General features: G+C 37.4%; 3 protein-coding genes across 3 annotated transcripts; all 3 read left to right on the top strand.

Moving 5' to 3' along the window:
• Positions 1-161: 161 nt before the first annotated feature.
• On the top strand, positions 162-5103 carry LOC110976261 (plancitoxin-1-like; the record flags this gene model as incomplete). Its single annotated transcript, XM_087143533.1, has 4 exons — positions 162-345; positions 1159-1356; positions 1732-1967; positions 2727-5103. Coding segments are annotated over 4 exons (717 nt in total), but the record flags the coding sequence as incomplete, so codon positions are not given.
• Positions 5104-8445: 3342 nt separating this feature from the next.
• LOC147797517 (plancitoxin-1) lies at positions 8446-15283 on the top strand. The gene is made up of 8 exons (XM_087143578.1): positions 8446-8669; positions 9285-9436; positions 9677-9860; positions 9987-10065; positions 10827-10988; positions 12063-12260; positions 12835-13070; positions 13240-15283. The coding sequence occupies exons 2-8, from the start codon at positions 9321-9323 to the stop codon at positions 13339-13341; spliced, it is 1077 nt and encodes a 358-aa protein (XP_086999704.1). The 5' UTR covers positions 8446-8669; positions 9285-9320; the 3' UTR covers positions 13342-15283.
• Positions 15284-17876: 2593 nt separating this feature from the next.
• On the top strand, positions 17877-22989 carry LOC110976258 (plancitoxin-1). Its single transcript, XM_087143532.1, is given in 8 exon segments — positions 17877-17896; positions 19573-19631; positions 19634-19749; positions 19876-19954; positions 20713-20869; positions 21515-21717; positions 22113-22348; positions 22514-22989. Coding segments are annotated over 8 exon segments (972 nt in total). The 3' UTR covers positions 22616-22989.
• Positions 22990-26030: the final 3041 nt, after the last annotated feature.

Here is a 26030-nt window from a genome sequence, read left to right as displayed (position 1 = left end):
TAATTTAGTGAATGGTGCAATGGTCTAGGGAAATATGCAATTAGTATTGTATTTGTAATCTGGGTCAGTATTCTCTAGTAGACTCGTCTTCAACCAATACAACTTCAGAATCTTGTCTGCCCTGTTTTTGTTTAATTGTCTAGCCTAATTAATGCTGGTGTCTTCCTTCCTACAATCCTACAGGTGTCCTTGCCTTTGATGATGACACTGGTTTCTGGCTGGTACACAGCGTACCTAAATTTCCTCTACCCTCATCTAAAAGCTACAATTGGCCAGACAATGCCAGACGTAATGGCCAGACATTGCTGTGTGTTACCTACAATTACAACCAGTTTGAAAAAATTGGTAAATTTTACATGAAGTAGGAGGAGTTTCATTAACTGGGGGGAGTCAGTTTGACTTTAGGAACTATATACTCATGACTATCAAAGTGAGATGTGACTTGAATTGGAAAGTGTATGTGTGTACGTTGGTTCACGTGTTGGTTCTCACGCTAATGCCTTTTACAATAGCGTGTGATGTACATATATTCACTTTGGTACTCTAAAGCTCTCGAACTTAAAATGTTGAAGACAACAACATTTGAAGACAAGCTAGCAATGTACTGGACCCAACTTCTTGGTGCTATTTAGAAAAACAGTAACCAGAAAAGTTATGCTTACCAAAGTAAACAACTTTGTTAACCGTAAACACTACATGTATATCATGGTGGTGCTTGGCGTGGTTGCGCTTACCATGCATAGAGACTTTTATTGTTTTTTTCACTGCGTGGAGCAAATTTCCCTTCCAGGTCAGCGTATCCTTGCCTTGCTTATACTGCTTTCTGTGTTCGTATAAAATTGAGTGCTTTTTGGAGCCGTAAAATTGGGCTCTGATTATGTGTTTTGACTCTCTTTTACTAAAACTCTTTGTATGCATTGGTGTAAGGAAAGATTGATTGAACCGTAGATTACACTTTAAGGTTTGTGTTATTTCTCTCAAGTTGTTGTAGAGTTGTTTATGAAACTTCTACAGCTAATCCTCATCAACTGCCATTTACTGGGCTCATACTAACAATTAGACATAGTTGAACTAGACATCTATTCCAGGCACGGCTAGAGTTAAACCCAATAGAATAATCTTGCTTTTTGTCATTGATTTCAAACTTGTTTACACCAGGTCAGCAGTTGAAGTACAACTATCCTTGGGTCTATGACAACACCATCCCTCCTGATTTGGTTGGCCAGACGCCCAGCATTGTGGATTTGGTGAACAACATACATGTAACATCCCCTCCATGGAATCGTCGATTGAATCTGCAATCTAAAAATGGGCAGACGTTTGTCAGCTTTAACAAAGCTGGCAAATGGGGAAAAGGTGGGTATAGTTCTCCTTCAAGGACATGAATAAAGTTTAGTATAAGGAATGGGGGTTGACTCAAGTCAACAGTAAATTTAAGTGATTTTGGAAGAACTTCATCAAGAAGTTGTGAGGTATATATCTTTTTTATTGTCTATCATACTTTCAGGTTGCAAACATGTTAACCTACTTCCCACACAAGATGGAGGATAAGTGTGCAATGGTCCTTGAATTACATACAGAAACATCAACTGAACACCTCAACTGAAGAATTTTGATCTTTCAGTTTGTTTGAAACTACATCTCATTCTCAGATGAGTTTTCTACTTTACCTTTACTACTCTATGCCTCGAATATATCATGTTTATTGATATTTCCACTTTCCTTTATTAGATCTGTATGCAGGTTGGATTGCTCTCGATTTTAACAGTGGCCTGTATGTTGAGACATGGCAGAACGGGGGACGCAATCTGAACTCTTCTTGCATTGGCGGCCTTAATGTCTACAATGTCAAGCAAGTGAATCTGAGTGGTGGAAGCGATTTCAAGGGCACCAAAGATCACTCCAAGTGGGCAGTGGCTACCAAGTCTGGCCTGATATGGACTTGTTTTGGCGGTATTAATCGACAGGTAAGTCTGCCATAACATCATCTCATCAAGCTTGACTTGGCTTACCTCAGCAAGTCATTCATATCCTATATCCACTTGTTGCTGGGTGGGGAATTTGAAGTTGTATGATGTAAAACTGGGAGATTTTCAATACTTTCTGTTTTCAAAATTCTTCAAAAAAATCATAGCTTCATTCCCTGGACGTTTACACCCACACGAATGACTGTCTGGTGGCTACTTTAATCTTACAGACAACATTTATGGATGCCCAAGTATTTCAGCCAGGCCTGCCGCCGTGTAAAAAAGAGCCCAGATTGTTCGGTGTTACGTAATTTTCTTTTGTTCATGAAACTGGCACGGTGCACTACTGACGTCTTTTCAATGGGGGCAAAATTAGCGTGCAGGGGTATTGTAATGCTCATCGCTGGAGCGCTTTTGTGCCCTGTGGTAATCCGCTTGTGCTGAATGTCACAAACAGATGTTTAATTTCTCAAAATAAGTCCAGATTTCCTACGCTATTGGCAACTGAAAAAATGTTGGCATTTCCCAGTAGCTTGGTCTTTTGTTCCGACTACAGTCTTTTGTTACAAGGTCCAGCTCTTTTGCCCGGTTTCAGGCTCCCCGGTTTCGTGTATAAAGCCTGTTTGTCCCTGAAACTCGGCTTCCCGGCAGCATATGGATATATATGGTGTGTAAGATGTTACGTTCTCTCTCTGACAATATCACATGTTCCTGTTTTCATGATAACTCTTATGGACACCTGTTCTTTTGTACTGGCAGACCTCTCAAATGTATCGTGGTGGTGGCGCGGTCTGTTTTGAGAATTCAAACGTCCACCAGACCTTCTATAATGCTGTGGCTGAATATGAGCCGTGTTAAAGTGGAGTCGTAAACCTCCATCGCTTGATCTCTGAGATGACACTTACATCCCAATCTTGTGTTGTTCACTTTAAGGGGACAAAATTTAAGATTGATGAAATTTGTAGATGATTTTAATGCTCAAACTTTTATGTTGAATTATTACTTGCCATTTAATCCTCATTTTTAAAGGAAAATATCCATGCAGTCTTAAGTCATGGGATTTATTATTATAATTAGAATTTAGTACAAATTAGTGACACCAAGTCAAAAATGGCCTGAGGTTTTGGACTCGACTAGAGTTCAACATTTTAACCAGAATATTTAATATTTGGAATTGTAATAGATTATGATTATGCTTGCTATCATTAAATGTAATGTTTACTATGCAGACTGTGACAAAATCCAGAAAAAAAGTAGACAATCAGGGTTTGTATCAAATTACTAATGTGCCTAAAAACTTGCTGAAATAATGTCCAGATTCATAAAAACTGTTCAAATATGTGATTTTTAACTTTTGCAAATCTTGTTCATAATGGATGTACATCGTGTGCAACACCTCTATGATTCTTTACAAATGCATTTTGTAAGTTAACAAAGATCTTAAATCAATTTCAAGATGTTTAGTCCATCTTTTTATTTCATTAACAAAGTGCCATTCTCTATTTGTGAAATTACACAGAATTTGACTGGATTATTATGTGGTACTAACTTTCAGAACTAAACCTTAAAAGTTGACCTATAGTCCAAGAAAAAAACAGTCTCTTTGAGAAAAAGGGATTTTACATTGCTGAAAGTGTTACAAAAATGTGTGTCCATATTTATGTCTTTCACACAAGATTGTAAACAAACTACATATTTCTTCCTTATTATTTCAAAATTGACCCATTATGCAGAAAACAGTTTGTATGGATTTTGCTATGATACTGTTTTGTGTTTTTTATACTTAAGCTTTAAATATGTACTCAGACAACTTCAAAATTGTGATTTCCAGTGTGAATAGATTAAGAATCACATGTCTGTGGAACAAGCATCAAAATATAAATTTTAACCAACAGTGTTCAATCAACAAAAAGGGTCAGTTCCTAGCAGAAGGGATAAAAAGGTTCCTTACAGATAGTGGATAATCACTCCTTGCCTTGGTTCATAACCATCAGCATTGGTACAACTTTAGGTCTAAATGTCAAGGGGCGCCTGGGCACCACAAGAAAATGAGCTACAGCTATGGGTGCATAGCTATGTAAAATCAATGGAGATGATTCAGAGATTTCAATTGGAGGGTGCACCTGGAGTTAAGGGCATCTTCCGGGGCCCGTGTCCCCTCCCCCCATTTGTGTTGAATGTTAAATGTTATCAAACATTTTGATTTGCATAGTTTGCCACTATTTTATATCAATTACTCAGCCAACTGAACTGGTTCTGTTGTGATTCGAAGTTACAAATGACAAAGAATGACAGGTGTAAATTGGAACATGTGAAATGTTTCAACGTAGTAATTGCCAGGAAATTAATTTTTTTCTGTTCATATTTCAGAAAATTCTTGTAATAGTATTAACTGTTAGTATTAAGTTGTGTATTATGTTGTAGTGAGTGTGATGAATATTCATTGTAATAATATCAAACATTTATAAGGAGCACAGTATCTTACAGTATCTACAATTGAAAGGTGCCAATATATTATCATTATCCCTACTGATTGGGCTTGCAACATCTGAACATTCCTGAACCCATCTCAGCTCCCTGGAGAGTCAAAGCTGCTATATCAGGGTCAAAATGCAAAACATAACTATATCTGCCCTTACAAGTACCCATTTACTGCTGGGTGGAGAAAGGCACATTGGGTTTTTTTGCCCAAGATCACAACATGCTGCTACCAGCTGGATTCGAACCCCCGACCCTATGATCAGATGCTACAAACCCTAACCACATACCCCCAAATCCTGTGCATTGGAGCAATAGGTTTGATGCTCTGATGTGGAGAATCATGAAGACAGCTCAGTTTTCCTTTTTGGTCTGGGGAGAGTTGCTTATAATCTAGTTTCAGGTGGTAAAGCATTCAGCTGAACTTACATCAGTGCAAAGTGTATTGATGAGGAAAACATCCATTTGTCACAGACATCCTGCAGACTGTTGAGAACACCTTTAGCCATGAACAGACAGAAAGCCTGGAGCAAACAGACAGAAAGCCTGGAGCAAATTGACTGTAAAAATTGAGGTGGCAAACCTAAACTATTGACCTTGGCCCTGGACGTCTGTGATAAGCTCCCTCTACTTAATAAACCAAAAGTGATAACATTCAGCACTTGTGTTATTTTTCATCCAAACATAAGATAGAACAAAAGAGGAAAAACAGAAGTGCTCTCTTTTGATTGATCAAGTTAGCAACCTTACAACAGGTGTAACTCTTTAAATTCAGGATCTCCAAAATTTTGATGTCCTCACACCTGAATTTGACATGGAAATATCATTGAAAATGACTTCAAACTATATTTGATTTCAGATAATTTATAGTACCACTCTTAACATTTGATTTGAACTCACAAAGTTGCACATAAGATGTTAGCAGGACACAAAAAAATTGAACCCAATTTATAGAATGACCCCCTCAGAATTTTTCCTTCAGAATAGATGTTTTGCAAGTGAAATACTTGTACTTAAGATGGAAAATGTGAGCTCTGGAAATTTCTGATTGAATTTGTTTGGTTAGCACAGGACCAGCAGTCACCGACAACATAATGCCATATTGTTTTTATTTTGACCCATTGGAATGCTATGAAAATGTAGCTTTCTGTGGCCACAATTGAAGTGAAAAACTTGAGGTGTTGATTTAAGCCCTGGAATTCTGTGATAGTCATCACCACTTCCTCCATTCAGTGAACCAAAAACAAAACTCCTCAGTACTTGTGTTAATTTGTACCTGAATAGAAGAACAAGACAGGAAAAATAGACGAATCAAATGAAGTCTTTTGATTGATGAAGTTAGCAACCTTACAACAGGTGTAACTGGGTCATTCTCTAAATTCAGGGTCTCCAAAATTTGGGTGCCCATTTTACACCTGATTTATGTGATTTAACATGGAAATATAATTGAAACTGACTTTGAACTATATTTGTTTTTCAGATAATTCGTAGAACTGAATCACTCTTGAAAATCAAAAAACTTCTTAACTTACAAAATCAGATGTCATTTTCCTCCAGAATATATTTTTTATGTGTGAAATACATGTACAGATGAAGGAAAATATGAGCCCTGGGAATTTTTTATTGAATTTATTGTTCAGCATATGACCAGCTTTCACTGACAACATTATTATTGTTTTAGTTTTACCTTTGGAATGCTATCAAAATGTAGTTTTCTGTGGTCTCTAGTATTTTGCATGAATATTTTACTTGATTAATAAATTCTTTACCTATTTAAAGTTCTCAAGTAATGGAAAATATCATGTTCATCGGTTCAAATAACATGATGTTCCAACTGATTACCCTAAAGTTGTAGATCCAAGGCAAAGCATTCCCAAGCATCCCGTCACCATGGTAACAAACCCTCAGTAGACATGTGGCATCTGCAAGAAGCATCACCCTGATCCTGGTCTTCTACCTTGCATTTATGTCTTCCCCCATCTTCAGAACCTTTCACCGCATCAAGCAGAGCAGACCCTAGCAGTCCCAGGGAGTTTGTTGAGCAATTCTTGGAGTGGCTCCGCTGAGTGACGTGGCTTCTTTTCACAGAGTGGGTCACATTTGGTATTTTTAAACCTGGGTCCTTGCTCTGCAAATTCTACTACCCTGGAGTTTGCATCTATGGAAGTTCCAGGTGTCAAGACAACAAATAAGGCAGGCTGTTCAGAATATGTGTTAAATATTACTTGGCTTGAGTGTTTTGTTAGGAAAGAAAACAGAAAAACCATGTGGGAGTTATCACGCCAATGTTTACCCTTAACACTACGTCTGGGTTACTAAATTCAGCTCTGAAGACAAGGAAAGTTACAGCTGTTCAATATCAACCATAAATTGTTTCCATCATCTGTGTCTTTTACATCAAATTAAATCAAAATGTTTTATTTTGTCCTCATCAAATCACAGATAATTCTTATGTTTGATAATTTCACAGCCAACTTTGTATCAGAATTAAGAGCTAGTTACTAATGGAACAGCTGCAAACAAAAATTAAAGATACTCATTGATGTAGGTAGGCTTTGTCCCATTTCCCTTGTCATATTTCTGTTGGTTACAAGAGTTAATATCTAAAACAAAAATGCAGAAATGACATTAGTGTCATAAATGTTTTGCTTACACTTTATATCCTCTGTGGTTTTGTGGACAAGGATTTGTGCTGTCACTAAGTTTGTCATTTGGTGGGGATCTATGGCACGCACCATGATCCATTCGTTTAAAATGTTGAATATGTTAATGTAGGAAGGATGCCCTGCCTCATTGAAAGTGACAATAATTCTTTGAATGACTTCTATTGGATACTGTTTGAAAGATTGCAAGGAAATGAACAACAAACTTTGTCTTCAAATTCTGTATGTTGGATATACCTGCATAGCTTTGACAAATTGATCAGTGTATCAGTTAGGCAGCAAAATATTTTGCTTTAAAGTTTAATCTTAAAATGGTGTTCTCCTGGATCTTTAATTTAAGAGCTATTTGAAACTGACATTGGTTGAAGTCTTGTGAGAGCATTCCAAGATGTCCACCATGGTGGTGATATTGATGTTATTGGCTGTGACTGTCTTGACTGCCATGATGGGAACCAGTGAGGCAGGAGTGATGTGTATGGATGCCATGTAACATGGCCAGTGAAAGAAGTATGTACTGTTCTTTCGGCTCAAGTTTTGTAAAGCGAATTTTCAAAAGATTTTTGGTAGTATTCTGAATTTTTTTTATTACACTGAAAAATCCTTATCGTCAGATTCCCTTCCTCTTTCATTACATTTCAAATTTAACATCACTAATTCTTGTTCTTGGATATGAAGTCATACTTATTCGGTTTGTACCCTCAATAAGCTGATAGCTTAAGTCACATTATGTATAATTGGTGTTTGAAATTTACCTATCAAATAGGAATTTTTCGTGAACCTTTTGTTTATGTTCTCATTTCAAATAGGACATGAAAAACAAGAAAATGAATGAGAGAACTCACATTCCAAAACTCTGAGTTGACTGTTACCAATTACCAATGTTACCAACTTTCATGAAAGTTCATGAAAGTTCAGATCGTCAACTTTTACTTCAGGCAATCAGGCAATCAACTTCAAGAGTAAGGAGGGCTTCATGTTTCGGTCCTAGCAGAATCTTTATTTTGCAATTTGTATTTTAGGGCACTGTAAGCAGTTTGCAGCAGGTTTGGATTACAAAGATAAATCAAGTACATAAATTGAACTCACCTAGAAACTGGAAAGAGGAGAAAACAGTTTATTTCCTTTTTCCGTATAGAAATTTGACTTTATAAAATGCCATGGTATGGGATTTCCACATAGGTAAATCAGAGTTTCCCTTCATAGAAACTCTTCAGTGGTGTTTTGATCATGCACGTGAACTTGTCCCTTGTTGCAGAAATCTAAATTTCAATTACCTTCTCACACGCAGGTTTTGAGAAGGTTGGAGGAGAATATGTTTTCTCTCGTGACATGTTCCAGCAAAATGCCATTTGCAGGAACTCCTGTTTAGACCATAAACAAGTAAATCAACAAAGGATTTGTGCTTCCCTGGGATTGTTGGAAATCCATCTGGCTTTTCAAGTTTCACGTGTGATGCATGTACAACATTTTCTTATAAATACGTGGAGAAAGTAAAACACAGACAGATTGTCCTGTGCCGCAGTATCTACAGCCAACTTGGTAAAGTTGGAAGATTGTGAAGGTAAGAGTCCCTGAATGAATTGCTACCAAGAAGGTTTGCTGACAGAGCTAGGAATTGACCATTTGTTTTACATGTAGGGATATATTCATCATCGTTAATCTTCTGTAAAAAAGAAGTGTCAGTTAATATTCATAAAATAGTTTGTGTTGATTGTATTTTAAACTATTCTGCTGAAAATTTGATAGTATTTGCTCCAATCAAAAGCTTTCTTGTTTGTTTCTCTCTGATTATTAAATCTTGTTGAAAGTAATTCCTTTGATTGTAGCCTGTGCGTAGAAATACTTTTAAAAGGACTCATCATATTACAAATAGATATTACCCAAACTGACACAGAGTATGTGCAACTGCCATTTCATTATGCAGTGTTGTTGAGTTTTCTGCTGAATATTTGGAACTAGTTTAGGAGGCAAGAACGTTGAGACGAAATGCCTGTGTGTTCCAGCTTTATTTCCTCCTAGTGGCAGACAACTTGGTCATTGAAAAACAGTATTCAACTGCAACACTGGTCATTATAAACTTTCAAAATAAAGGTGTGTCTCAATCGTTGCATGGAGTAAAAATGTACTTATAAAAGTCCTTTGTTTAAGGGTATTTTGTCATATTTTTACTTTGAAGACGTGATCTTGGTTGCTGCCTTGTGAGAGTTTCACGATGCCAAGTAGTGTGATAATGTTCACATTTTTGGCCTTGACTGTCTTAACCGCCGTGATGGTGGGAACCAGTGAGGCTGTATCCTGTATGGATAACAAAAATAAACCAGTCGATTGGTAAGTCACCTGTCCCATGAAGAAGTGTGTGTGTTTCATTCTTTCTGTTCCTTATTTCAATAATTCATACTTTTCAACTTTTTACAATTCATAATTGTTCTCTTTCAAAGAACTCAGCTGCGCTGATGAAACAAAGGTTAAAAACTCTGTATGATGGCAGATTTCTGTGTTGATTTATTGATGAAGTTAGTCTTAAATGTTAGACTTTTGAATGCTTTCAATTTTCCTGACTCTGAATAGGTTTATCGTGTACAAACTTCCTCAAGACTCAGCCAGCTCAAAACCTGTGATTAGGGAGGGGTACGGTCAGATGTACATGGACGTCAACAATCAAGCGCTGAAATTTTCCAGTACCTCACTCAAAGACGATGACCATGCCATTGCCTACACAGTGGACGACATTTATAAGAACCACGGAAAAGGGGTAAGATGGACAAATAGAAGCTTTGTCATGTAGAAGTGTACATTTAGTCCTCATAACCAAAACCATGGTTGTTTAGGGCACTTGATTCACACCCAGCTAATTTAAACACACCTATTTCTGTTGCAGAATTTGGCACATGTTATGTACAATGATCAACCACCTGCAGGGGAAGAGATCCAGTCAGGTCTTGTTGGGCATACTAAAGGTAACTGAAGTAGGAAGAGTTTGCAATTTGATATCGTCTTAGGATTTTACTGGATGGATTCTATGGATACCCCCTTGCATTTTGGTTCTAATGTTAGTCTTCTTGAGATATGTCAGACTTCAGTTTTTGATTTTGTTTGAGTATGTAGATAAAAACAATCAGTCAACTTTAAGTTATTTGAAAGGTCTCTTTACAGAAGAATTTGGCTTTCATGTGTCATTCTGCTGTGCCATTTTCACAGGGATATTTGATTAATTTAGTCGTTCCCTGCCCAACATAAAACCATCTTGACTGCCAAAGACCCATGAAAAGCAATCTAAGTCTCAACCAAGAATAACAAACATTCAGAATAATCAAAGTTCTGCGTACAGCACGGTTAGCGAATGAGACTTTGTTGGCTATTTATCCCATACACACTGTAATAGTTTGTAGGTCCTCACAAGATGACACTTGATTTAGGTGATTTAGTTACATGTAGATCTGGGTTGTACTTTATTCAGTGGCCATTAACTTACAAGTTTTCTTCTGAACCCATCGATAGAGGGCGCTAGACCAGCTATCGTTACACACACTACAAAAACACTCTCCATGACAACCTCTAACTTGAACTTGTGGTCAAATAGGGGCCGCTGCATTGTACTCTACAATTATTCAAACAATGTGTCATCATACGGCTTATACAGCTTTGGTACATTGCATGCCCTATCTTTGTATAGTTCTCTGGCCTAATTAATCCAGGTGTCTTCCTTCCACTCTTACAGGTGTCCTTGCCTTTGATGGTACCAGTGGATTCTGGCTGGTACACAGCGTACCTAAATTTCCTCTACCCGCATCTAAAAGCTACAATTGGCCAGACAATGCCAAACGTAATGGCCAGACATTGCTGTGCATTACCTTCAAATACGACCAGTTTGAAAAAATAGGTAAAGTTTACATGTCATAGGAGGAGTTTCATTAACTGAGGGATGTTGAGTTTGACTTTAGGACTATTTACTAATGAGTATCTAAGTGTGAAGTCATTTGAACCAGGAATTGTACTGCAAATGAATGGAGTATGTGCGTGTGTTGGCTGACGCACTGGTTCTCATGCTAATGTCTTTTTCAAACATACATGTACTTGAGCATGTGATGTATTTACTTTGGTATATTCAGCTTTCCAAATTAAAATGTTGAAGACATCTATACTTCCAGCAAGCAATGTGCTGGACCCAACTTCATGACACTGCTTAGAAAAACAAGTAAGCAGAAAAATCATGCTCACCGAAGCAAAAAAATTACCGTTAACTGTATATTCATGGCAATGCTTGGGGTGGTTATGCTCATGGTTGCACATGCATAGAGTCTTCCATTGGTATTTTTCACTACTTTCTGCGTTAGCCTAAAATGGCCAACACAGAAAGGCCTAATCTTTATCAACTGCCATCATTTAGGTTCATAGTCATATTAACTATAAGTGTGAAGTCATTTGAACCAGGAATTGTACTGCAAATGAATGGAGTATGTGCGTGTGTTGGCTGACGCACTGGTTCTCATGCTAATGTCTTTTTCAAACATACATGTACTTGAGCATGTGATGTATTCACTTTGGTATATTCAGCTTTCCAAATTAAAATGTTGAAGACATCTATACTTCCAGCAAGCAATGTGCTGGACCCAACTTCATGACACTGCTTAGAAAAACAAGTAAGCAGAAAAATCATGCTCACCGAAGCAAAAAAATTACCGTTAACTGTATATTCATGGCAATGCTTGGGGTGGTTATGCTCATGGTTGCACATGCATAGAGTCTTCCATTGGTATTTTTCACTACTTTCTGCGTTAGCCTAAAATGGCCAACACAGAAAGGCCTAATCTTTATCAACTGCCATCATTTAGGTTCATAGTCATATTAACTATTAGACATAACTGATCTGAACATCTGTTTCAGACTCGGCCATAGTTTAAACCCAATATAATAATCTTGCCTTTTTAAATGATTTAAACCTCTCTTACACCAGGTCAGCAGTTGAAGTACAACTACCCTGGAGTCTATGACAGTGACCTCCCCTCTAAGTTGGTTGGCAAGACCCCCAGCATTGTGGATTTGGTGAAGAACGTCCATGTAACATCCCCTCCATGGAATCGTCAATTGAATCTGCAGTCCAAAAGTGGGCAGACGTTTGTCAGCTTTAACAAAGCTAGCAAATGGGGGGAAGGTGGGTATAGTTTTCCTTCGAAGATGTGAATAAATTTAGTAAACATTCACATGAGGAACCAAATTTCAGGTTACTGGTAGCTGGTTTCAACTGAAGGCAGCACTAAATTTGGAAATGACTTTGGACAAAATTCATCAAGAAGTTGTGAAATATACATCTTCTTTATACAGTTAATATATATAATAACCTTGTCTTCTACACCTTCAGGTTGCAAACATGTTAACCAACTTCCCACTCAAGATGGAGGATAGTGTATGCAATATGGTCCTTGCATTACAAACAGGAAACATCAACTGAATACCTCATTTTCAGATGTGTTTCTGCCTTTCTTTTAATATAGGTAGAAAGGCTTGCAGTAGCACCATGCGAAGGAATGTATCTCTATTGACTAGTATTGGGTTCTTTTTAGAACCACACATCCTCATCAGAGATATATTCCTTCACATGCTGTTACCATAAGCCTTTCCACCTATTGCTATCTTTCCCCATGAATAGCCTGAAATTCCACCATTCTTTACTACTCAATGCCTCATATTATATTTATTGATTCTCGTTTTTTGCTTTTCTTTCTTAGATCTGTATAAAAATTGGCTTGCTACTCATTTCAAGAGTGGCCTGTACTGTGAGACATGGCAGAATGGGGGACGCAATCTCAACTCTTCTTGTGAAGCAGGCCTTAATGTCTACAATGTCAAGAAAGTGAGTCTGAGTGGTGGAAGCGATTTCAAGGGCACCAAAGATCACTCCAAGTGGGCAGTGACTACCAAGTCTGGCCTGAAGTGGACTTGCATCGGAGGTATTAATCGTCAGGTAAGCCTGCCATAACATTGTCTCATCTACCTTGACTTGGTTGACCTCATTAGTAGGGCATTCATATCCCATATAAATGCTGTGTAAGATGTTTCTTTGTTTTGCCAACAATATCACTGATTCCTTTCATGATAATTCTTGTTTACACCTGTTTATTCTTTGTTGACAGACCTCTCAAATGTATCGTGGTGGCGGTGCAGTCTGTTTGGAGAATGCAAACGTCCACAAGGCCTTTTATGATTCTGTGGCTGAGTACGAGCCATGTACCTAAATCTCTGAGATAAGACAAACATCCCCAATTTGGTGTTGGTTCACTTTGAAGGGACAGAATTTAAGATTGATGAAATCTGTAGATGATTTTAATGATCAAACTTTTCTGTTGAATTATTACTAGCCATGTAATCCTCATTTAAAGGAAAATATCTACGCAGTCTTAATCCGTAGGATTTATTATTATAATTAGAATTTAGAGCATGGTAGTGACACTAGTGTGGTAGTGAGCATGGTAGTAAGAATTTACCTAAGGATTTTGGACCAGTGTTCAACATTTTAACCGCATTATTTCTTTTTTACAAATTTTACTAGATTGCGATTGGCCACCCGAGCAATAAATGTAATGTTTACCATGTGCACCCTGACAAAACCCAGAAAAAAGTAGACAATCAGAGTTTGTATCAAATTACATCTCTGCTGAAAAGCTTCTGATATAATGTTCGGTTTCCTAAAAATTGTTCAAATATGTGATTTTTTACTTGTTCATAATAGATACACGTCATTTGCAACACCTCTATTGAATTCTTCACTGATGCATTTTGTAAGTTAACAAAGAATTTAAATCAATTTCGAAATTTTTTTGTCCACTGTTCTATTTTATTAACAAAGTGACACTCTCTACTTGTGAAATTACACAGAATTTGGCTGGATTATTATTTTGTACAAATTTTCTGAAGCAAAGCTTGAAAGTTGGCACATATTCCTTGGGAAAAACCAGTCGCTTTGCGATAGAGGGATTTTACATTGCCGGAAGTATTGTTTGAAAATGTGTGTCCATTTTCACATTTTCAATAGCTGATTGCAAACAAATAATAGTTTCCTTTTCTATCATTTCAAAATAGACCCATGATGCAGAAAACAGCTTTTGTATGGATCTTGCTATTTTGTATTTCTTATACTTGAAATATGCACTCAGCAAACTTAAAAACTGTGAATGAATTAAGAATCACATGTTAATGGAACCAAACATTAGAAATATTCATATGATATGAACCAATAGTGTTCAAACATCAGAAAGGGGCGGTTCCTAGCAGAAGAGATAGGAAGGTACCTTAGGGACACAATTTAAGATTGATGACATTATTTAAGATGACTTGCAGGATCAAACATTTCTGTTGAAGTGTGACTTGCCTTCTAATCCTCATGTTGAAAGGAAAATACCCGCATACCACAGTCTTAATTCTTAGAATTTGTTATTTTAAGTAGAATTTACAGCATGTTAGTAACATTAAGTAAGAATTGACCTAAGGTTTTGGACCAGAGTTCAACATTTTAACCAGAATATTTCATTTTTTAAATTTTAAAAGATTGTTATTATGCTTGCTTGTAATAAGTGTATTGTTTTGTCACTTACCGTGACTAAAACCCATAAAGAAATAGATAATGAGATTTGTGTATCAAATTTCATCTGTGCCCCCAAAGCTGCTGGAATGTCCAGACTTGCAGAAACATCAACTGTGTGATTTTTAACTTTTGCAAGTCTTGTTCATTAAGGTTGTACATCGTGTGCAACACCTCTATGGATTTCTTTACAAATACATTCTGTAAATTAACAAAGATTTTAAATCAATTTTAAGATGTTTTAGTCCATCTTTTTATTTCATTCACAAAGTGACATTCTCTGCTTGTGAAATTCCATAGAATTTGGCTGGATTATTATGTGGTATCAATTTGCGGCAGTAAACCTTAAAAGTTGGCACATATTCCTTGAGAAAAAAGAGTCACTTTGAGAGAAAGGGATTTTACATTGCTGAAAGTGTAACAAAAATGTGTGTCCATTTTCACGTCATCAATACAAGATTATAAACAAATAAGACATTCCTTCTTTATGATTTCAAAATTGATCCATGATAACAGTTTTTTGTAATGGATCTTGCTTTGGTACTGTTTTGTGTTTTTGTATACTTAAGCAATAAATGTATACTCAGAAAACTTCAAAATTGTGATTTCAACTGTGAATATGTTTATGGAAGCAAAAATTAGAAATATAAATACTAGAAAAATATTGACCAACAGCATTCAACCAACAAAAAGGGAAGAGATGGGGGGACCTTACAGATCGTGGACAACCACACCGCCCACTTCTATTGTTATGAACTTAGGATCCACCCCTTGTCTTGGTTTGTAACCATCAGCAGTAGCATAACTTTAGGGCTAAATATCAGGGGGTCACCTGGGAGTGGATTCATTTTTTCAAGGCACAACCACAAGAAAATAAACTACAGTTACATAGCTATCTAAAATTAATAGAGATTATGCACTTGTTTCAGATAGGGGGTGCACCCCAAGGCAAGGGTATCTCCCAGGGCATGTGTCCCCCCCCATTTGTGTTGAATGTTGCCTTGCACAGTTTGCTACTATTTTATATCAGTTACTCAGCCAACTGAACTGGTTCTGTTGTGATTTCAAGTTCGCAAATGATAAAGATTGACAGGTGTAAATTGGACATGTGAAATACTCATGTTGGTGTTGACTCAGAGTTGTGTATATTATATTGTAGTGAGTGTGATGAATATTCATTGTAATAATAGTAATATCAAAGCATTTATAAGGCGCATAGTATCTTACGGTACCTGCAATTCAAAGGAGCCAATACATTATCATTATCCCTACTGATTGGGCTTGCAACATCTGAACATTCCTGAACCCATCTCAGCTCCCTGGAGAGTCAAAGCTGCTATATCAGGGTCAAAATGCAAAACATAACTATATCTGCCCTTACAAGTACCCATTTACTGCTGGGTGGAGAAAGGCACATTGGGTTTTTTTGCCCAAGATCACAACATGCTGCTACCAGCTGGATTTGAACCCCCGACCCTATGATCAGACGCTACAAACCCTAACCACATACCCCCAAATCCTGTGCATTGGAGGAATAGGTTTGATGCTCTGATGTGTCTGTCGGTCCGTGCGTCCGTCCGTCTGTCTGTCTGGGGAGAGTTGCTTTTAAACTAGTTTCAAGTGTATATAACAGGGTTTTCCCTTACCCAACATATAAATTATTAAATACATCTTGAAAAAATACATCTTGAAAATAGTTTTCGGTACCCGCTGCTTCACCTGACTTGGACCGGCCAGCCGACCCCGGCAAGCTCGGCGGTCAAGTGTTTAACACTAGTAGGCAGGAGGTTGTGGGTTCGAGTCCCACCCGAGTAAGCTTGTGACTTTTTTGCAAGCTCTTGAACAAGCACTGAGCATACAGTGTTTATTAATAATATATATGTTGAGTAAGGGCAAAACCCGTTATATAAATTAACATCTCCCCAATGCAAAAATACATCTTGAAAATAGTTTCAAGTGGTAAAGCATTCAGCTGAACTTACAATAAGGGCAAAGTGTACTGGGATTGATTAGGAAAACATTCATGGCATTTGTCACAGCCATTCAGTAGACTGTTTGCAACACCTTTAGCCATCCTTGGATAGACAGAAAGCCTAGAGTAAATTGACTGTAGATACCGAGATGACAAACTTCAGCTGTTCACCTTGGCCCTGGATTTCTGTGATAAGCTTCTTCTACTCAACCAAAACCAATAACTTTCAGTACTTGTGTTAATTTTGTACCCAAACAGAAGACAGAACAAGACAGAAAAACAGAAATGCTGTCTTTTGATTGATTAACTTAGCAACCTTAAAACAGGTGTAACTGGGTCATTCTTTAAATTGAGGATCTCCAACATTTTGGTGTCCTCACATCTGAATTTGATGTGGAAATGTCATTAAAACTGAATTCAAGCTATGTTTGTTTGTCAGATAATTTGTAGAACTGAATCACTTTTGAAAAGTGATTTGAACTCACTTTGGATTTTACCTCCAGAACAGATGTGAGTGAAATACTGAAGAAGGAAAATATGAGTTCTGGGAATTTCTGATTGAATTTATTGTTTAGCATATGACCATCTATCACTGACAAACCTACGCCATATCGTTTTATTTTGACCCATTGGAATGCTATGAAAATGTAGCTTTCTGTGGTCCCTAGTGTTTTGCATGAACTTTTGACCTGATTTATACATTCTTCAGCTATTTAAAGTTCTCAAGTAATGGAAAATATCATGTTCATTGGTACAAATAACATGATGCTCCAACTGATTACCCTAAAGTTGTAGATCCAAGGCAAAGAACTCCCAAGCATCCCATCACCATGGTAACAAACCCTCAGCAGACATGTGGCATCTGCAAGAAGCATCACTCTGATCCTGGTCTTCTACCTTGTATTTATGTCTTCCGTTCTTCTTGTCTTCAGAACCTTTCACCGCATCAAGCAGAGCAGACCCTAGCAGTCCAAGGGAGTTTGTTGAGCAAATCATGGAGTGGATTTTATGGTGTGAGTATCTCTTGCCTGGCAGTAAAAAGCTCTAATTGTGAAGTCAACGTTTAATCAACATCTCACCAGTAAGCTGAAATAAGTCTAACATTGGTGTATTCCTCAAGTTGATAACATGCTGAGATGCAAGTCAAGGGCTAAAGCTGACAAAGTGAATGGATATGAAGTGCCTGGTGTCTTGGAAGCCAAACAACTGAATCCTATGAAATGATACTTGGTGAGGAAAGGTATGCCAAATCATGTTTTCATATTTGTGACACATTCTGCAAAAATGAGTCACCTGTTGCCAGAGCCACTTTAAAGGCATTTGAAAGAATCTTTCGCAGTGTTTAAGCAATAGGAATCCTCAGCATTTTAAACTCTGTTCAAAGTCCATTTTCATTATTCCAAACTGAGTGATACATCAAAACAATGAACTCAGTTTCCTTAATGTAATACAGAGTAAACTCAAAAAGTGGCTCCAGTCGGACGTGGCTTCTTTTCACAGAGTGGGTCACATTTGGTATTTTTAAACCTGGGTCCTTGCTCTGCAAATTCTACTACCCTGGAATTTGAACCTATGGAAGTTCCAGGTGGCAAGATAACAAATAAGGCAGGCTGTTCAGAATATGTGTTAAATATTACTTGGCTTGAGTGTTTTGTAAGGTAAGAAAACAGAAAAACCATGTGGGAGTTATCAAGCCAATGTTCATCCTTAACACTATGTCTGGGTTACTAAATTCAGCTCTGAAGACAGGGAAAGTTACAGCTGTTCAATATCAGCCATAAGTTGTTTCCGTCATCTGTGTCTTTTACATCAGATTAGATCAAAAGGTTTTATTTTGTCCTCATCAAATCACAGATAATTCTTATGTTTGGTAATTTCACAGCCAACTTTGTATCGGAATTAAGAGCTAGTTACTAATGGAACAGCTGCAAACAAAAATTAAAGATACTCATTGATGTAGGTAGGCTTTGTCCCATTTCCCTTGTCACATTTCTGTTGGTTACAAGGGTTAATATCTAAAACAGAAATGCAGAAATGACATTAGTGTCATAAATGTTTTGCTTACACTTTATATCCTCTGTGGATTTGTGCTGTCACTAAGTTTGTCATTTGGTGGGGATCTATGGCACGCATCATGATCTATTCGTTTAAAATGTTGAATATGTGAATGTAGGAAGGATGTCCTGCCTCATTGAAAGTGACAATAATTCTTTGAATGAATAAGTTGACAGTTCTCTACCTCTTTTTTAAATTCATCTCATACTTTTAAGTTTTGTAAAGCAAGAAAAATTAAGTACAAATGGTGTTTAATTTTTACCTATCTTACAGGAATTTTTCACGAACCATTTGTTTGTGTTCTCATTTCAAAAAGGACATAAAAACAAGAAAATAAAATGAGAGAACTCACATTTCAAAACTCTGAGTTGACTGTTACCAATTACCAATGTTATCAACTTTCATGAAAGTTCAGACTGTTTGTAAGAAGTTTGCAGCAGGTTTGGATTACAAAGATAAATCAACTACATAAATTGGACTCACCTGGAAACTGGAAAGAGGAAAAAACAGTTTATTTCCTTTTTTCCGTATAGAAATTTGACTTTATAAAATGTCATGGTATGGGCTTTCCACATAGGTAGATTAGAGTTTCCCTTCATAGAAACTCTTCAGTGGTGTTTTGATCATGCACGTGAACTTGTCCCTTGTTGCAAAAATCTGAATTTCAATTACCTTCTCACACGCAGGTTTTGAGAAGGTTGGAGGAGAATATGTTTTCTCTCGTGACATGTTCCAGCAAAATGTCATTTACAGGAACTCCTTTTTAGACCATAAACAAGGAAATCAACAAATCAAAAGATATGTGCTTCCCAGGGAAGCACATATCTTTTGAATGCTTTCAATTCTCCTGACTCTGAATAGGTTTATCGTGTACAAACTTCCTCAAGACTCAGCCAGCTCAAAACCTGTGATTAGGGAGGGGGACGGTACATGGATGTCAACAATCAAGTGCTGACATTTTCCAGTACCTCACTCAAAGACGATGACCATGCCATTGCCTACACAGTGGACGACATTTATAAGAACCACGGAAAAGGGGTAAGATGGACAAATAGAAGCTTTGTCATGTAGAAGTGTACATTTAGTCCTCATAACCAACACCATGGTTGTTTAGGGCACTTGATTCTCACCCAGCTAATTTAAACACACCTATTTCTGTTGCAGAATTTGGCACATGTGATGTACAATGATCAACCACCTGCAGGGGAAGAGATCCAGTCAGGTCTTGTTGGGCATACTAAAGGTAACTGAAGTAGGAAGAGTTTGCAATTTGATATCGTCTTAGGATTTTACTGGATGGATTCTATGGATACCCCCTTGCATTTTGGTTCTAATGTCAGTCTTCTTGAGATATCTCAGACTTCAGTTTTTGATTTTGTTTGAGTATGTAGATTAAAACAATCAGTCAACTTTAAGTTATTTGAAAGTTCTCTTTACAGAAGAATTTGGCTTTCATGTGCCATTTTCACAGGGGTCATTGGATATTTGATTGATTTTTTTTAGTCGTTCCCTGCCCAACACAAAACCATCTTGACTGCCAAAGACCCATGAAAAGCAATCCAAGTTTCAACCAAGAATAACAAACATTCAGAATAATCAAAGTTCTGCGTACAGCACGGTTAGCGAATGAGACTTTGTTGGCTATTTATCCCATACACACTGTAATAGTTCGTAGGTCCTCACAAGATGACACTTGATTTAGGTGATTTAGTTACATGTAGATCTGGGTTGTACTTTATTCAGTGGCCATTAACTTACAAGTTTTCTTTTGAACCCATCGATAGAGGGCGCTAGACCAGCTATCGTTACACACACTACAAAAACACTCTCCATGACAACCTCTAACTTGAACTTGTGCTCAAATAGGGGCTGCATTGTACTCTACAATTATTCAAACAATGTGTCATCATATGGCTTATACAGCTTTGGTACATTGCATGCCCTATCTTTGTATAGTTCTCTGGCCTAATTAATCCAGGTGTCTTCCTTCCACTCTTACAGGTGTCCTTGCCTTTGATCGTACCAGTGGATTCTGGCTGGTACACAGCGTACCTAAATTTCCTCTACCCGCATCTAAAAGCTACAATTGGCCAGACAATGCCAAACGTAATGGCCAGACATTGCTGTGCATTACCTTCAACTACAACCAGTTTGAAAAATAGGTAAAGTGTACATGTCATAGGAGGAGTTTCATTAACTGAGGGATGTTGAGTTTGACTTTAGGATTATTTACTAATGAGTATCTAAGTGTGAAGTCATTTGAACCAGGAATTGTACTGCAAATGAATGGCATATGTGCGTGTGTTGGCTGATGCACTGGTTCTCATGCTAATGTCTTTTTCAAACATACATGTACTTGAGCATGTGATGTATTCACTTTGGTATATTCAGCTTTCCAAATTAAAATGTTGAAGACATCTATACTTCCAGCAAGCAATGTGCTGGACCCAACTTCATGGCACTGCTTGGAAAAAGCATGCTCACCAAAGCAAAAACCTTACCGTTAACTGTACATTCATGGCAATGCTTGGCGTGATTATGCTCATGGTTGCACATGCATAGAGTCTTCCATTGTTATTTTTCACTACTACTTCCAGGGTCAGCATGCTGTATGCTGCACTTATTGCTTTCTGTGTTGGGCTAACATTGCCAATACAGAAAGGCCTAATCTTTATCAAGTGCCATTAATTTGGTTAATACTGACAAGTAGACATAACTGATCTGAACATCTGTTTCAGACTCAGCTATAATTTAAACCCAATATAACAATCTTGCCTTTGTAATTGATTTCAACCTCTCTTACACCAGGTCAGCAGTTGAAGTACAACTACCCTGGAGTCTATGACAGTGACCTCCCCTCTAGGTTGGTTGGCCAAACCCCCAGCATCGTGGATTTGGTGAACAACATCCATGTAACATCCCCTCCATGGAATCGTCAATTGAATCTGCAGTCCAGAAGTGGGCAGTCATTTGACAGCTTTAACAAAGCTAGCAAATGGGGGGAAGGTGGGTATAGTTTTCCTTCGAAGATGTGAATAAATTTAGTGAACATTCACATGAGGAACCTAATTTCAGGTTACTGGTAGCTGGTTTCAACTGAAGGCAGCACTAAATTTGGAAATGACTTTGGACAAAATTCATCAAGAAGTTGTGAAATATACATCTTCTTTATACATTTAATATATATAATAACCTTGTCTTCTACACCTTCAGGTTGCAAACATGTTAACCAACTTCCCACTCAAGATTAAGGATAGTGTATGCAATATGTTCCGTGCATTACAAACAGGAAACATCAACTGAACACTTCATTCTCAGATGTATTTTCTACCAGGCTTTCTTTACTACTCATTGCCTCACCTTATATTTATTGATTCTCATTTTTTGCTTTTCTGTCTCAGATCTGTATAAAGATTGGCTTGCTACTCATTTCAAGAGTGGCCTGTACTGTGAGACATGGCAGAATGGGGAACGCAATCTCAATTCTTCTTGTGAAGGAGGCCTTAATGTCTACAATGTCAAGAAAGTGAGTCTGAGTGGTGGAAGTGATTTCAAGGGCACCAAAGATCACTCCAAGTGGGCAGTGACTACCAAGCCTGGCCAGAAGTGGACTTGCATTGGAGGTATCAATCGTCAGGTATGTCTGCCATAACATAATCTCATCTACCTTGACTTGGCTGACCTCAGCAGGTCATTCACATCCCATATAAATGCTGTTTAAGATGTTACTTTCTCTTGCCACAATATCACCGGTTCCTTTCATGATAATTTTTGGTAACACCTGTTTATTCTTTGTTGACAGACCTCTCAAATGTATCGTGGTGGTGGTGCAGTCTGTTTGGAGAATGCAAACGTCCACAAGGCCTTTTATGATTCTGTGGCTGAGTACGAGCCATGTACCTAAATCTCTGAGATAAGACAAACACCCCCAATTTGGTGTTGGTTCACTTTGAAGGGACAGAATTTAAGATTGATTATTTATATTGAAATTTGCAGATGATTTTAATGATCAAACTTTTCTGTTAAATTATTACTTGCCATGTAATCCTCATTTAAAGGAAAATGTCTCCGCAGTCTTAATCCGTAGGATTTATTATTATAATTAGAATTTAGAGCATGGTAGTGACACTAGTGTGGTAGTGAGCATGGTAGTAAGAATTTACCTAAGGATTTTGGACCAGTGTTCAACATTTTATTTTTTAAATTTTACTAGATTGTGATTGTCCTTGCTAGCAATAGATGTAATGTTTACAATGTGAACCCTGACAAAACCCAGAAAAAAATGGACAATCAGCATTTTATTAAATTACATCTCTGCTGAAAAACCTGCTGAAATCATGTCCAGATTCACAAAAAAAATGTACAAATATGTACTTTAACTTTGCAGGTCTGGTTCATAATGGATGCACATCATGGGCAACACCTCTATGGAGTACTTTACAAATACATTTTGTAAGTTTACAAAGATTTAAAATCAACCTCAATATTTTTTCTGTCAACCTTTTTATTTTAGTGACACTCTCTACGTGTGAAATGACACAGACTTTGGCTGAATTATTATTTGGTACAAATATTCTGAAGCAAAGCGTGCAAGTTGGCACATATTTTTGTGAAAAAAAAAGTCGCTGTGCGATATAGGGATTTTACATTGCCGGAAGTGTTGTATGAAAATGTGTGTCCATTTTCACATTTTCAACAGCAGATTGCAAACAAATAAAAGTTTCCTTTTCAATCATTTCCAAGTAAACCCGTGATGCTGAAATCAGCTCTTTGTAATGGATCTTGCTTTGATACTATTTTGTATTTTTATGGTTGAAATATGCACTCAGCAAACGTACAAACTGTGAATGAATTAAGAATCACATATTAATGGAACCAAACATTAGAAATATTCATATGATATCAACCAATAGTGTTCAAACATCAAAAAGGGGTGGTTCCTAGCAGAAGAGATAGGAAGGTACCTTACGGACACAATTTAAGATTGATGACATTTTTTAAGATGCCTTGCAGGATCAAACATTTCTGTTGAAGTGTGACTTGCCTTCTAATCCTCATGTTGAAAGGAAAATACCCGCATACCACAGTCTTAATTCTTAGAATTTGTTATTTTAAGTAGAATTTACAGCATGTTAGTGACACTAAGTAAGTATTGACCTAAGGTTTTGGACCAGAGTTCAACATTTTAACCAGAATATTTCATTTTTTAAATTTTAAAAGATTGTTATTATGCTTGCTTGTAATAAGTGTATTGTTTTGTCACTTACCGTGACTAAAACCATAAAGAAATAGATAATGAGATTTGTGTATCAAATTTCATCTGTGCTCAAAAAGCTGCTGGAATGTCCAGACTTGCAGAAACATCAACTGTGTGATTTTTAACTTTTGCAAGTCTTGTTCATTAAGGTTGTACATCGTGTGCAACACCTCTGTGGATTTCTTTACAAATACATTCTGTAAATTAACAAAGATTTTAAATCAATTTTAAGATGTTTTAGTCCATCTTTTTAATTCATTAACAAAGTGACATTCTCTGCTTGTGAAATTCCACAGAATTTGGCTGGATTATTATGTGGTATCAATTTGAGGCAGTAAACCTTAAAAGTTGGCACATGCATATTCCTTGGGAAAAACGACAGTCACTTTGAGAGAAAGGGATTTTAAATTGCTGAAAGTGTAACAAAAATGTGTGTCCGTTTTCACGTCATCAATACAAGATTATAAACAAATAAGACATTCCTTCTTTATGATTTCAAAATTGATCCATGATGCAGAAAACAGCTTTTGTAATGGACCTTGCTGTGATACTATTTTGTATTTTTCATACTTCAGCTATAAATATGTACCCGACAACTTCAAACTTGTTTCCAATGTGAATAGATTAAAAATCACGTTTTTGTGGAAGCAAAATAAGACATATTAATTAATATTAATATTAAAAAGGGGCAGATCCAAGTAGAAGAGATAAAAAGGAACCTTACAGATAGTGGATAACCACACTGCCCGCTCCTGTTTGGGGGAACTTGGGATCTGCCCTTTGCCTGTCCAAAGAACTGTAAGGTCCAACGTCTGCCCTGTGGGAGCGGGGCAGACGTTGGACCCCACAGTTCTGGGGCAATCCCTTGCCTTGGTTTGTAACCATCAACAGTGGCGCAACTATAGGGCTAAATGTCAGGAGGCATTGGGAGGGGGGTGCACAAATAGTTTGAGGGGTGGTACCACAAGAAATAAGCCGCAGGTAGATACCTAGATCAACTCAACGGGAAAGATTCACAGATTTCCAGGGGGGGTACCCTGGAGCATGGGCATCTGCTAGGGGTAGAGAACAAGTTCTCCTTATACTAAATCTCCCCATATCAATCTACATGTTTGGTTTAAAAACTGTGTCTGTCTGATGTCACACTTTCCAGAAGACCAAGCTATTTGTGGAAATAAAAACAAAAGGCCACGAACACACTCAGACATAACAGAGGTGTCTTGTGGTCTACAGAAATAGAACTAAGTATGCCAAGGCCAATATGGAATATTGTGATGCAAGACTGGATTACTCTAACCACTGTAGGCTGGCTCAGCTTAAGAAGGTCCAACTTGATGCTCTTGACCTTACCGCAAATGCACCATTGGGCATGATTAGTATTTTTACTAAAACTAAATAAATAAATGGTATGACCGCAGACCACGAGAATAGTGCTTAATGCGAAAGTAGGTTAAGCTAAGAAAAAGGCCTACCATGATATCCTGCTGTTATTTGTAGCCTCTCATAATATGTTTGTATTACTTTCACGCTAAGCCACTCATATTATAATGAGAATGAACTTCTCTAAGCCATCGATGTTATAATATCATCCACTGTATCCAATGAGATACTACTCATTTTTCCTCGCTGCAAAGGCCCATTATGTCCGTGGCACGGTTGTACTCTGCAGCTTGGCCAAGTCTCGTAAATTTGGCAAAGTAGGTTTGGAGAGGAAGGTCACGAGTGCAATGGTGTAAAATTTGTGCTGGAAATTGAAGGGATGGGGATGGAAAAAGGTGGGGGAGGATATGAAGATTTGAAAAGGGGAGGGGGTGACACAGTATGATTCTATTCAGAAGTCAACGTTCATGCTATACATCTGTAATATATTTGTATTCAGAATTGAATATTTGTGGCTTGTTAACCAACTCCCCTGCTGAGTGATATTGAATACAGTTAAGTTGAAAGTCTGAAAAACTCTCCACAATCCACTTTAATGTCAGTTTGCTCTCCACAAAACAGTGGGAGGGATGATTCAGGAGTCCACCCCCTCCTAAAAATATATACCCCCCCCCCGATTTAT

This window comes from Acanthaster planci, linkage group LG11 (genome assembly GCF_054643075.1).
Source record: "Acanthaster planci isolate LZ-2023a linkage group LG11, COTS_SCS, whole genome shotgun sequence".
In the NCBI taxonomy this organism is placed as follows: Eukaryota; Metazoa; Echinodermata; class Asteroidea; order Valvatida; family Acanthasteridae; genus Acanthaster; species Acanthaster planci.
Note: the sequence above shows the minus strand (reverse complement) of the source record. Positions and strands in the feature narration are given on the sequence as shown.